Genomic DNA, 14,322 nt, shown 5'->3' on the forward strand with positions numbered 1-14,322 from the left:
TAAATCTTTAAAACTGGTGTCAGCCAGCCCAGCACCTCTCCTTGATGTACCACCTCAGCTCCCCAGGTGTCACAGGCTTGTCACAGCAAGGGATCCCAGTGCCCTGGCCTGCATTGGGACCCTCACACCGCCCAGAGACCTCCCAGGATCCTGCAGAGCCACTGGATCCCAGCAGGTACAAGCACTGCAATACCTTAGATTGGGGAGGCTTTAGGCTCCTGTCTCAGTTCCAGTCTGGGCTCCAGTGTCAGCCTTTGGGGAAAGCAGTGTCTGCTCTTCTAACACATCACCTCTTTAAACTCATGGAGCCTGTGCTTTGGGAGCAGCTACCTGCCAGAAGTGGACTGACTGCCCAGAAACCAAAATCCCAGAAATTGAAATGAACACTGTTCTTCCCTAGGACATTTAAAAGGCAAGAACACAACTGAATTATCATAGAAATTTTATTGACCCTCTTGAAATCTTAATGCAATTTATCATGCTGATAATTTGTGTTTAATGTATATATGGTTTTATTCTGAACTGTCACACACCTTGGTGTGTTACACATTTTTCTGAATGTGAACAGAAGTCCTAAGCTAAAAACCAAAGACAACAACCTATAAGGAGAAGGGAAGTCTGTCACCCCTTGACACAAAAACATGCAGCATGAGACAAAGAACAAGGCAATCATGTTGATAAGATAACATGAAGAACAAAAAAATTACTTATAGGAGGTAGAGGGTCAAACAAGCTACTCCTTTCAACTCTCTTATCAGACAATTAAGAGACACAGCATCACATTTCTGGAAATACAGGGTGAAGTTCATCTAACTCAGATGTTTAGGTGGAATAGATGACCTTTTCTAGACTTTATTCTTCTGTTACTTGTGATTATGAACTGTCTGACTGAGTGAAAGTAGTGAGAAGTGAGGAAAGCAAGTTACTGAACATGAAAAGTCAAGGTGGGTCCTGATAGGGAATGAAAAAGGCAGATTGTTTGAAGCTTACAAAATTTTTCATGGTTTTGATGAGTTTACTCACAACTCTGAGATCCAAGGTATTTTGAAAAGTATGGTACCTTTGTTTAAACCACATATTAGTCAGATCCCTGTTGAAAAAAACCAATTTTTTGACCACTCCAGCAGCCCAAGAAATGATAGTAAAGATGTTCAAGTGAAGAGGAGAAAATGCCCTTGGCAGAAAGGGTCCTAGGAGGGCATGTTTCTGAACACAGCTGAGATCAGTGATCTCAGGTCAGTAACAACCTCACATCAACTGCAGCAGCCTGGAATCACTGCAGGATCTGGGAATGCAGGGCAGGCTTAAAGCTCCCAAAGCCCCTCTAACATTTTGGCTGTGCCACAAATGTGCTCAAGCCCTCCTTTAGGATCTGCAGGTTCTGAACACTGAAGCAGGAACATAAACACTGTGTGAAATATTCACTTTTTTTTTTATAAATACATCATATACATCAGGCATTCTCCTGAAAATACACCACAGCTCTATACTACAAGTGCAAAAAGAGCAGAGAATTCAATGTAGAAGGCAGTAACCTGTGGACTTACAGTGCACCACAGAGAACAATGTTCCTTCCACACACACCCTCAGTTTTTGCTGTTCCTCCTTCTTTCAGGGTCCATGAGGTACTTAAGGAGTCATAACCTCTCCTTCTTGCTGTTCTTAACTTGTGCAGCATTTTTTGTGTCAAACCAGTGGAAATGCTTTAAATTGCACCCCACTTCTAATGGCCCAACTGGCTTTTTAAAGCCTCTCAGCTGCCTCAACAGGAGTCTGATGAATGCAGAAGGTCCCTGGCCACAGACCACAGGCTTTCCCATGAGATATTTTTCCTCTGAGAAATCCAGAGTTAATGGCAAGAAGTAACAAAGCTCTATTGCTGATTCCTCCTCCTTCTCCAAGTCATAGAAAAACAAGAGCAAAATTATATCATGTTTCTGTTCTATGAGAAAAGAGGGCAAATGCAATTTCATTGGAATTATCCCAGACAAGAGAAAACCTGAACTACCAGAAGTACACGTTTCACAACAGGACTACAAAGCCAAACACCTTCCAGATACCACTAATCACAACTAAGAGACAAGGAGCCAGAGCAACTGAAAGCAATGGAAATTTTTAAGGAAGGAAAGCGAATTCATATTTATATGGGATCTGTTTAAACATGTATATAGGCCTGACAAATAACTTTCTGACTTCATTGTTGAACTTTTTATAGACACGGATTTGAGTAAAGATATCAAATTCACATGTAAAAGGTATCTTATGAAGGCCAAAGGATCAAAATTAGCTGTTCTGAACTATATTGATGAAAAATCTGTCAGGAAATCCATCAGAAGTTGAGCTACCACAGGAACAGGACCAGAGGCTTTATCCATTCGTCCCTCCCTGGCTGTGCAAAGGTGTTATGTGCCAAGAGGGAAGAAAGCACAGATGCAGCAGGAAGCAACTGACAAGGCTGGAAAATTGCATGTATGCCAGGAGGAAAACACTTCCACTAAAAACAAACAAAGAAAGAAACAAACCAAAACAAACACTCTCCTACTAAATGCTATTTGCTTGCACGCGCAGGTATAACTAAAAACTGATGCATTCTGCCCAAAGCCCAAGTGACAGAGGTAACATCAAGATTATTTTCACCCCTTTTCTCTCCATCCCATCATCAAAGTCCTCTGGGTCCACAAAAAGGCAGCTGGGGGATTAATCCCACCATGGTTTATACTGGTGAAATTAATTCCTCACCCCCAGTATAAACCCTTCAGCTACTCTGCAGGAAGGGTACAGCTTTAGCTCATGTTTTATGACTGAGATCAGGGAATGTCAAATGGTTTGCCCAAAGCTGTAAGAGACCCTAGAGCTCAGCCTGGATGGAAGTGTGGGAACCACTGACTGACTGCTTTTGCTTCTACCCATGACATAATGCTGCCTCCCTGGTGCCTCTAACCAAGTTTTAACTACCAGCTGTTCTTTGAGGAGTTCTCAGGGCAAAATGGGAGCAAAACATTTTACCAGTCAGGAGAGACTGAGGGCAGAGCTCCTATGTCAAGTCCCATGGGGCAAGAGGAACAGAAAACCAGTAATGATGACAAGAATCAAGCATCTTCATTCCATAATCAAATATAACCCTGCATGCCACAGTGCATGCAAACCACAGGTGTCAAAGTACAAATGCTGATGACCCAAGGCACGTTTTACACCCAATGTCTAAAGATAAAACCCCAGGAGGATAGCCAAACCACCTTTTTCTCATTTAAACTGCAGTTCAAAACAGCTTTGCTATTTCTTTTGCAAATGAGGATGACCTCAGAATTTAAATTTCACTCTAAAAGCAGCACTGTAAATCACAGGGCACTAACAAAAAAGACCCACGCACACACGTTGCCTGAGTCACTCTCAGCTTTGCTCTGAAGGATTGCTGTAATGACAAAAAAATCACTCATAAGCAGTAACCACTTACTGCCACAGATAAGGCAGAGGAAACAAACACTCCTTGTTTGTTTAATCAGCAAAATGTTGGCCTAGATGTGTTCATCTCATGTTTAATTCCAAAACAATTTCCCTGCAAAAGATGCCTGGATTGTATTATTGGATATGTTACAAGACAATTGGCACTTGGCCTTTCCACAAGCTTGTTTAAGCATGCAAACAGTGCTGTGGATTTTCAACAGAAACAACAGCTCTGCTGCTTGCATCCTCCTCCAAGACCAAGCCCTGCCTGGGGCTTGCTCCACAGTGCAAACCCATACTTACGCCCTGAGTACCATCTCAGATTCCAAGGAATTCAGGTTTGCCACTTCTCCTTGGCTTGAGGTCTCCAGGTTTCCAAACCTGAAAAAGGACATGGATGTTTAGAAGAAACTCTAGTGAATAAAAGCAAAATCCCAAATAGCATAATTCATATACAATTACCATAAACAACTACAAAGCACTTCCAGCTCGAACTACAAGGAGTTTTAACAGGTGGGCAGAATTAAGAACCTTGAAGATTATTTCATTTAGGAGGGAAAAAATCCTGAAGAAACAGCCAGTATCATTCAACCTAATTTTTTAATTTATATGAAGCAGCCTGCACAGGAGGAACCAACCAAAACAGTATCTTTGCTCACAGCTGCAAAGCTTTCATTCCATCCTTTCCCAGGGCAATATTCCAGTGTGCAGAGAGACTGTGACACAACCACCTTCTCCAACACAGCTCCTGTGTCTCTAGCACCTGCCATCCCTAACAGCTCCAGGCGTTATCTCAAGGCTTCCTAGGTGGCAAGTGCTCACTTTGTGCCCGACTCCTGATATCAGTGAGAAAAGCCCCCATGCTGTGAAAACACCACTGGAAAAGAGGGAGCCATGGGCACAACTCCAACAGTGCCAAAGGGAAATCTCTCAAAGGAAACCCTGTGCCTTGCAGGCAGGATCATCCACTTCATTGTCAGCGGGAGTGCCCATTGTTTCAGATATACAGCTCCATAATTAGCCATGAGGAATCCCATGGCTCCCTGCAGGCAGGTTTAATGAAGGTGAACGATTACTCACTGTCCAGAATAAGACACGCTGATTTTATCCATTTAAGTTTACACATCTCAATTAATCTGAAGAGTTAAAACAAGTGCATACTTAAGTGCTTGTGCTACAACAACTTGGTAATATCAGATACAGAGAACACAGTGAGCTGTTTCTGTCCTAAGTGTTCGTGTCAGAACTGTCACAAACTTATCCAAAACCATTTCAATGGATCAAAGGAGTGGTAGTTTTATGCTCCCTTCAAGGACTGGTCTAAGACTTCCTATATATGGATCACAGACATGTTGTTAAAGGGAGAGGATTTCACTCTCCACTGCCATCTACTCTATAAAATGCCCAGAACACATCTTAGCCAGTAGACAAAAGGCACTTTCCCCCTGCCAGGGAATTTTTTGAAATAAAAATTAGATTTTTATATTCAGTTTTCAAAACTTGCAGTTAATTTTTTGAGGAAAATTTATTGAGATGAGTCCCAATGTCACTGTCCTACTATTGCATGAAATATTAAATATGTCTTTGCAGAACATCAGGCACTTGTGTTTAAGTCCCACTAGAGACACAAGCTGAGTTTTATAGCAGAAATCCTTAAGACAGCAATAAAGAGCAGGCAGCTTTCTGAGCAAAACTGGAGAAGGATACAACGCTTCCTCATGCTGCCAGATGTAAATCTCTGCCTATCTCTCATCTCTCCATGAACAACAGGTCATTAAATACGGGTTAGGAGGAGTTAACAACACAAGTGATGTGAGGAACAGCCTCTCTGCAGCCTTCCAGCACTCTGTTCTCACCAGCCCCCGGACAAAGAGCCTTTCACTGCCCAGCCTTGTAGGAATGCTTTGCATACAAAAAGAGACACGAGAAACAAAAGGATCCTGGAGCTCACAGGACTTTTCAGCCTTGCTTGGCATTTGGGAAGTTACAAACTGCACTCAAAGGGACTGACTAAGCAAATGAGACCAGAATGTAATGGGTAACACTGAATGTTTAAATACTGGAAAACAGACTGGAAAACGCACCCCTGCATCTCTGTTCAGAGGGAGGGAGGAAAATACTGTGAATAACTCAGAAATAATCAGTAAAGTTGGTCTCTGTAACGGCCCCAAACAAAACCTTAAATAAGCTTGTAAGCATTGAAACAAGCATTGTGGAAGGCCAGATCCTCAGGAAAAATAAGGTGGTTTGACTCCTACACACATGGAGTCATGGAAGTGAAATCACTTCTCTAGCTGAGTAGACCAGCCACCTGATATAAAGGAAAGAGATGAAATAACAGATGCTACAGGAAGAGCAGTGAGTCAAACACCACAAAGCTGCTGTCCCAAAATGTGTGGCTCTGCTACTGCAGGACCCATTCCTCCAATACTCCCCCTGTGCCTCCTGTCCTTTCCACTCACCCTGCAGCAGACCCTCCTCCTGCAAAAGGAATGAATGGGAAACATAAATCTAACTCGTTCCTCACTGTCATTGCCCAGCTCCAGCTCTCCCACCAAACAGTCTCCATTCCCTCTCTGTGAACTGCTCCACACAGGGACTGGGTGCTGCCTTCTCTGTGCCTGTGCCAAGCACAGCACAGCTCCACTTCTGAGGAACACGGTTATCAGGGCAAAATACATTATGGAAGAGAGGAATTTGGCCTCCTTCTAACCTCATGTGGACAGCTCACCACCTCTGGCTTCCATCACACTTTGGAATACCCCCCTGGGTATTCCACACTGTATCCCACATCCAGGGCCAGGAGGAGCTGCTCTCCTTCCCTCCAGGAACTTCCATGGAAATGGAATCAAAATGCCACCAGGATCTTTTTAACTCTCCCTGCCCCCTTGTACCAAAGAACTAGAAAACATCAGAATGTACAGTGTTAAAAGCTTGGCAGATTTCCAAAGCTGTCTGCTGCACTTGGATGCCAAACTCCCATGAATGCTAAAGGGATGTGGATGTTCAATTACTCCTAAATAACTTTGGAAACACAAATCATCCCACTCACTTCTCAACATACCAGTCTATGCTCAAGATTTTGTCCAGTGACTTCTAATTTATCTTAAAATAAACCTTTATAGCATAAGCTGGGTTTGTGTAAGTCTAACACATTCATCAGACAATTCTGCAGCACTGCATCCACATCAAATCCAGCAGAAACTGAATGCACTGGGCTTGAGGGGGATCCAGCTTCCACAAATACACTGTGGAGAAGGTTTTTCAGTGAGTATGACCCTACAAAATAAAACATCCTCCAAATGACATGGATGATGTTCCCTCCTCCTCTCTCCCAAGGAGCTGCTCACCTGTAAAATGCTGGAAGGGCCTTTTTTGATCTGGTCACATCACTGTTCTCCCTTGGACCAAACTCAGAGAACTCAGCACTTCCAATTGTTCCCTTACTCCACAACCCTGTTCTATCCCCAGGAATAAGAGACAGGGCTCAAGCTCTTCAGATGAAACTAAAATTGACAACAAATGCCAAAACTGTGCTGCCTTTGTTTTGTTTTAAAGAGATTGCCTCCTGCATCATTACTTCACTGGCACACAAAACAAAACACAAATTATGTACTGACACCCACTTTAGTCTCTGATTATTAACAAGTACCACTAAAAACAAAGTTGCAAAAATGCAAGTTCTGGGCTACTTAATTAATCTAGAGATGAAAACCAGCTGGTTAAAATCAAATACTATCCATCTTCTTTTCAATTTTTTCCTTATAACATCTGCTTTTCTTCACAAGTCCATATTCCTCAGCTACATGTATCGTTCTAACTTTTATAGCTTAAATTTAATCTATATTTTCTCCCAAGCCATAAAATTCTAGACTATCCATGATACACAAAAAGCCAAGAGAAACATCCATGGATTCTTAAGCACCACACTCCTGTGATTTGAGAGAAGGGAAGGAAGTGTAACCTCCTAGGATTTCCTGTGGATCCTCTCATGTATTAAAAAAGGCTGGGGGTGATACTGATAAGATCAGGGAGCCCATTCCTCTGAAGGGGAAATTGTAACTTGCTCAGAGAGGTACACAAGCCAGCAAGATCAAAAATGGGCTCAGAATAGAGAGTTCTCTTCTATGCAGACAGTTCTCCTGCCCTCTCCAGACATTTTCTTTAAATCAGTGTGAGAGGAGAAAGTCAGGGCCAGCTTCCTTAGAGCCTCAATGTTTTTATATTCTTGTACCTATCCACTGTCAATTTTTATAATTTCTCACATTCTGAACCAGAACTGGGATGGACTGAAGGATAAAGCACACAACAGTCAATGTCACTGTAACCAAGTCTGTTCTTTTCTCAGCTGACTGCTTACCTGATTGTCAGATTATTATTATTATTATCTTTACTAATTGAGCTACACAGCTTTCATACAAAGCAGCCAAGACTGTCATTTCCAGATAGAAAAGCACAGATAATTTATCAACGCCTTGTTCTTTATCTACCTAGTGGGAGATAGTACAAAATTAAACCCTAGTACAAAATCAAACCCTAGCAGCTCTTTTGCCCCTTCTCTGTTCTAATTACTTCATGCCAGAGCAACCATTTCTGTGAATCACAGATTTTGAAAGTGCAACAAATATGAACTCCTAAAATAAGAGCACCCCTGACCCAGCCATGTCTCAGAATTTAGGGTGAGAAACTAATGCTGTGTGTCCCAAGCATTTATGCAGACCCAGCTGCCATGATTTAACAGTCTGACCATAAAAGTTATTCTTGTAACATTTAGCAGTTCTTGGGCTGTCTGCAGAAATTTATGGTTGCATATTCATGTGATGTAATAGAACAGGAGAGCAAATTCTTTCTTCTGTTTCTACAATCCCTGTTCTGAATCAGCAGCCCCCAAACAGAAGAGCTAGGTCCAAAAATACTGGTAACCAACAAAATTCTGGAATCTATTCTAGGTATGACTTTGCAGCCCATGCATTCTGTTGGTTTTTTGGAGGAAACTTGAATTAATTTTGCTGTGCTGGTCCAGCTGGGTTCTTCAGCAGCCAGACATGGCACACTTTCCTCACCTATGCTCTGATGAGTGCTGGGATGTGAGCAGCAACGCATTTATAGACTGGATCTTTATGCTGAAATTCTGGATTTTGCAGTATTCCTGACAACAGGTTATTAAATCCATGCCCACTAAAAGCAAGGGAAGAAGTTCCTGACAGTTTTCCCCTGTGGTGTAAAGGATGGGGAATTTCCATTTCCACTGGAAATTTCCACAGCAGTGGCTCTTACCTGTCCAGAAGAAGCTCCAGCACTGCCCTGGGAGAAGCAAAGGCCCTGTATGTTGCAAGGAAGATGCTGATGTAGGAAAAATCTGCATCTCCAAAAGCTGTGAGAAGGTTCTCCACCAGTTTCTCCAAAGTTCCAGCTTTTATAGCCCTGATCTTGGATGTCTCATACTGCCTGACAGTGTGCTCTGGGGGTAACTGGTCTCCTTCACCCTGCAAAAGGAAACAAAAAGCACAAAAATCAGGCAGGAGGCAGATCCCTGACACAGATTAAATCCTACCTTTGCACAGGAATTGGCCATCACCACTTAATAAATTATTTTGTCAATTTTTGGTGTTCTCCAAGCACCAAATGCTGTATCAAATAATGGGAGTTTTTAAGTAACTTTATTTTAAAACATTTCTCTGACATGCTCAAAAAACCATTTTACAGTGTGTTCACTATCAAGTCATGATTCCACCATATATTATTATCTAAAAGACAATCCATTATCCCACAAAGAGTAACATTACTGAAGGGAATAATAAAAGTGATAATTCAGGTGTTTCATTTAACTCGTGAATGAACATGAAAACTGACCATAACTTAAGCACTGGTATTTGCAATTCCCTTCCTGAAAATACCATCTTTGGGGTGTCACACAGGACGCAAGGTCAGAACATATTTGGTGCAAAAACATTTCAAGATACTTTTTGCAGGGAGGGTGTCAAGCTCATCTTTCAAACAAGACATTCTAACATTCCAGTTTTCTTAGAAATTCCATTTGGCACAGTATTTGTCCATAAATCTAGGGTTTGGGATTGTGTGTGGGTTTGTTTTTTAAACAGCATTTGTTTTAAATGCTTACAGTCTGTTTTGAATCTGAAAGAAAAATTCCTTAAATTATGTCATTATTTAGAGGGCAGTTCAGAAAAGCATTTTCGTGACTCTATTTTGTAAAGTATGTGGGATAAAAATTGGGACTATAAATAAAAAATGTCCAATATTTACTCAAACACCTTGATAGTGTGGGCACAAATACAGCATGTTAATGACAGTCACTACCAACCCTGGCTCGGGATACCGACAAAACAAAAGGAAAAAATAATCTATTAATAAGATAATTTAAAGAGATACCCCACCCACTTCCTATTTACATCACTACCCTCCACTGCTTTGGAATTGTTTCTAATAGACATCCTTTCCAGTTTTAAACAATATGGAAGTCTTTAACATCATTCTAAAGTCGGGTCACTAATATTATTTACAAAGCTCTGCTATCTCATTTCCCAGCTTCATGAGATCCAACAAACCCTTGCTGCAACATTAAAATACAACATTACTGTCTGTATTAAAAAATAAAAATAAAAAATAAAAACAGACTAGACAGGGAAATATTTTGCTACATTTTGTTCCACAGATCTTTAAAAGGTGTATAACTTGTAAGGTGTCTGACTTAAAGGTGCATCTGGAAATATATGAATTATAAAAATGAACTAAAGGTGTATGTGGAATTACATTTGATACTGTCATTACAGAAAAACTATTAACAGGATATGTTGTCATCACTATGTAGCTCTCTTACATTCAAATTTCCAAGCAAAACTTGGTTGCATAAAAAAAATTGCAATTTTCTTGCTAACTCTTCATCTTACAATAGTGATACACTTTTGAAGATAACCAGTTACACAATACAACCACTTTCAGAGAGGGAATAAAGTCTGCACCACTGTATTTAACTCTTAATTTCTGATCCAGCAGACTGCCCCACTCACAGTGTAATGGTTTATGGGCATATTTACTCAGGGCACATAAAACCCTCTCATTCTCCCATGTTAGTATATTCAAAACAAGGGCAGAATCTGCTTCCAAGATTGATACACGCACAAAATTTTCCACTAATTGCAACACTACAACTTCCCCAAGACATCATGTTGGGAGAATGTGAAAAAGAAACAAAACCCCAAAAAAAATCCCACCAAAGCTAAACAAAACCAACCCAGTTTCTGAAAAATCTAAAACTTTGTCAGCAAAACATCAGACTGTTAGAAATCATTGTGAGAGTTCTGGGATTGCTTCTATTTGTATTATTTTAGCAATTCTGCCTGTAAGTTTAAAAGGAAAAGGGACTTGGCAGACAAGCTCAATAACAGGCTTTGAGAACAAGGCCTTGTGGGCTGAGTTTCATGCTAACAGGAAACTGCTCAGTCTGGATTTAATCAAGAGGGCATCTCTCCACTGACACAAGCAGGCTACCCAAAGGCAAAGGAGTTTTCATGTTTGCCTTGGAGCTCTCTGCTCAGAGGAACACTCTACTCAGTGCCATGAAAAAATGCTCCTAAAGCTCTCTGCAATTTCTGACAGGGGTGCATGGTGACCACAGTTAGTGGTACCAAAAAATGACACCAGTTTTGCACTGTTTTGTGCACCCAAAGAACAAGAAAAGCTCCCCAGCACCTCTTTGTCTCCTTCAGCACTGTGTCCAGTGGTCTAACACAAACCTCAATACTTCAGGGCTTCAGTAACATTTTCTTGGTCCTCTAAAATGAACATATATGGCATTTTATAATCTGATTTATGTCTTTTAAAATCTCATTTTGATTTTTCAGGCAACAGATTGTAACCTTGATAATCTGCAAGGATAAGTGATGAGCAAGTAGCTTCCTACAAGATAGACAGCATCTTTCAAAAACAAATGTAGAAAGATTAAATGGAGATATATACTTGCAAATCCTCCGTTTCTGAGGTTGTGTGTGTACTGATGGAGTGTAATTCCAACAACTTGACTAACCCTTGGCAATGCTGTACCTTCAGAGGGGCCCACTGTCTTTAAGGTGATCATCTTACAGCTCTACAGCACTAAACATTACCTACATGCACAGTTCTTGCCGAAACAGGAGAGCTCCATGCACACCAAAACACATCCAGGTTGAAAAGCTTCCTCCAAACATTAAGCTCCAGTGGGAATATAAACTCAATATAAACACTACCAGTGCCTAAACAAATGCTACAGCCTAGCAAGAGGGATTAGAGACTCAAGAAAAAAAGGAAAGTTAAAAGTCTGATCAGTACAGAACCAGGCTGCTGCCCAAACAGATATACAAGAACTGCAGTCATTGTCTTAGAAATATCACTGGAAAGAACTGCTTTCACCAAAAAACCCACTGCTCTGCACAGGTTGTTTTCCAATGCAAATATTATCTGTTGAGATTCTGGAAGTGAGAATCATGGCAAGAGGTCCATCTAATTGTTTTTCCGTATGCAGACTGGAAAAAATACTAAAACAACTGGGATGAACAATAAGAAAAAGACGTAGCAAATATTCTTCAGGCTCAGTCATTTGTAACATTACTACTCCACTACAGATTTGTTTCATCAGAAATTCTGCAGTTTTTCTTCCAGAAGCATCTAACTATCACTTTAAGTGCATTTTTACCAATTTTGACAGATTCTTAAACGCTTTTCACTTTCCTTGAAACTTACAGCTTTTCCAGATGGAGAGTTTTCCACTGTTTTTATTAACTTATTGGACAGACACTCTAAGCCAGAATAAAAGCGCCTGAAGTGCAGTAACTTGTACATTAACTCAAAATAAAGCACTCTAATCAAGATTCCCACTGTTTGTCTAAATATGAGTCTGCTTTAACCTTCTGAAAGTAGAAATTAGATGCTCTTTGTGATTTTAATCTTTTTTTTTTTCACATTGCCTCCTTACACACAGGTTCTCTAACGCGTCTTTAATATCTACAATCATTCTTGGGGGAAATAAAATAAAGGGGGGAAAAATCAAATCATGGACTGATTGAACTTGAAAAGCTCCATATATATATATATATATATATATATATATATATATATATATATATATATATATATATATTCAAATATAAGCATCCATAATGTCAGTCTAAGAGACGTAAAGCCGAAAATACCCTTTATTTAACACGCAGACACACATCGCTGAAGAAAACAGCAAGACAGATGAAACAGAAGTTGTTTAGCTGTCTTAGTCAAGTATTTTGGTAAAGAACAACTGCAAAGACAATAACAATTTTAGTGACAAAGCGTTTCCCTCCAACAAAGACCTCGATGGAGTTTTTAACCGAGTGAAGGAAGCGGGATCGCACTGCGGCTGCCAGACAGACAGACGGACCCACAGCAGCTGACATTCATCTGCACCCAACTCCACCGCATGACTGCCAAACAAAAAAACCCTCTGAGAAGTGCCGATTTTGCCCAAACAATGCCACACAGCAGTGCCTGGGCTAATCTTATCAAACACAGTCACAAGTATTCCAAGTGCTTTTGGGCCAGGCCGTTCCCATCCCGGCCGCCTCCTGCCCTCAGCTCTGAGGGCCCGGCAGATCCAACACTGGCCAGCTCCGAGCACAGAAAACAGTCTGCATGGGAAAAATTGTGAATTTGGAGCAGTATTTCCAGCCTAGAAAACATCTCTGCCCAGTTGCCAGCACAGAAAACAGTCTGCAGGGGGAAAATTGTGAATTTGGAGCAGTATTTCCAGCCTAGGAAAGTGCTGTGCCCAGCTGCCAGCACAGAAAACAGGCTGCAAGGGCAAAACTGCAAATTTGGAGCAGAATTTCCAGCCTAGGAAAGCTCTGTACCCAGCTACCATCAGAATTTCCAGCCTAGATACCTCTGTACCCAGCTACCATGCCCTACTACATGGGGCAAAAGTGCGAATTTGGAGCAGAATTTCCAGCTTAGAAAAGCTCTGTGCCCAGGTACCAGCACAGAAAACAGGCTGCAGGGGGAAAAATGCAAATTTGCAGCAGAATTTCCAGCCTAGGAAACCTCTGTGACCAGCTGCCAGCAGAGAGAACAGTCTGTAGGGGGAAAACTGCAAATTTGGAGCAGAATTTCCAGCCTAGAAATCCTCTGAGCCCAGCTGCCAGCACAGAAAACAGTCTGCATGGGGGAAAATTGCAGATTTGGAGCAGAATTTCCAGCCTAGGAAAGCACTGCTGGCAGTGCAGGGCCTGGGTGGCCAGCAGCGGATGTCCTGCAGACAAAGGCAGATGCTTTTATCCTACAGTGCACTTGGAAATGAAACGAAATAAAATTACGCCAGAGCTCTCCACAGAACTCTCTTCACTTCAATAACTCTCATTTCCTCGTTTTGGATACTGTTAAAAAAACAAACAAACAACAACAAAACCAGACCAAACAAAAACCAAACAAACAAACGCAAACCAAACAAAATAAAAAAGAAACACCAAAACACCCACGCAAAAACCAGAATTCTGCATACTGACTGCACCAAACTCAGAAGCCAAAATAAGTTTATGAACTCTTTCCTAAGCTCCAAAAAGGAGGGGGATTCCTGGATTTCCAATGCTCCACCCTTTTCCTTTCCTTTCTTGCCACATAAATACCCGTTCTTGGCAGCGACCCAGAGTTTGCAGGACCAATTAATTCCATGATCATGACACAAAAGGCATTCTTGTTTTCTCCTCTGAGCTCACAGCCTGGCTGGTATCTGTCTGAAGCTGGCAAACAGTCACAAAAGCTGTGGGGCAGATTTAGAGGGGAAAAGAGAAAGGGAAAAAGCCTCTTACACAAATGCTCCTGCTCAGTTTGAACCTTTTCATTCTGACACCTTGCAGC

General features: G+C 41.3%; 1 protein-coding gene across 1 annotated transcript in view; it reads right to left on the reverse strand.

The window, feature by feature from the left end:
* The window catches only part of RGL1 (ral guanine nucleotide dissociation stimulator like 1), a 52,214-nt gene that overhangs the window by 23,547 nt on the left and 14,345 nt on the right, over positions 1-14,322 (reverse strand). The window contains exons 3-4 of the mRNA XM_058030474.1: positions 8,722-8,930; positions 3,748-3,825 (exon numbers count right to left, since the gene is read on the reverse strand). Coding sequence (XP_057886457.1) covers positions 3,748-3,825; positions 8,722-8,930 — 287 coding nt within the window. The remainder of the gene's footprint in view (positions 1-3,747; positions 3,826-8,721; positions 8,931-14,322) is intronic.

This window comes from Melospiza georgiana, chromosome 9 (genome assembly GCF_028018845.1).
Source record: "Melospiza georgiana isolate bMelGeo1 chromosome 9, bMelGeo1.pri, whole genome shotgun sequence".
Lineage (NCBI taxonomy): Eukaryota > Metazoa > Chordata > Aves > Passeriformes > Passerellidae > Melospiza > Melospiza georgiana.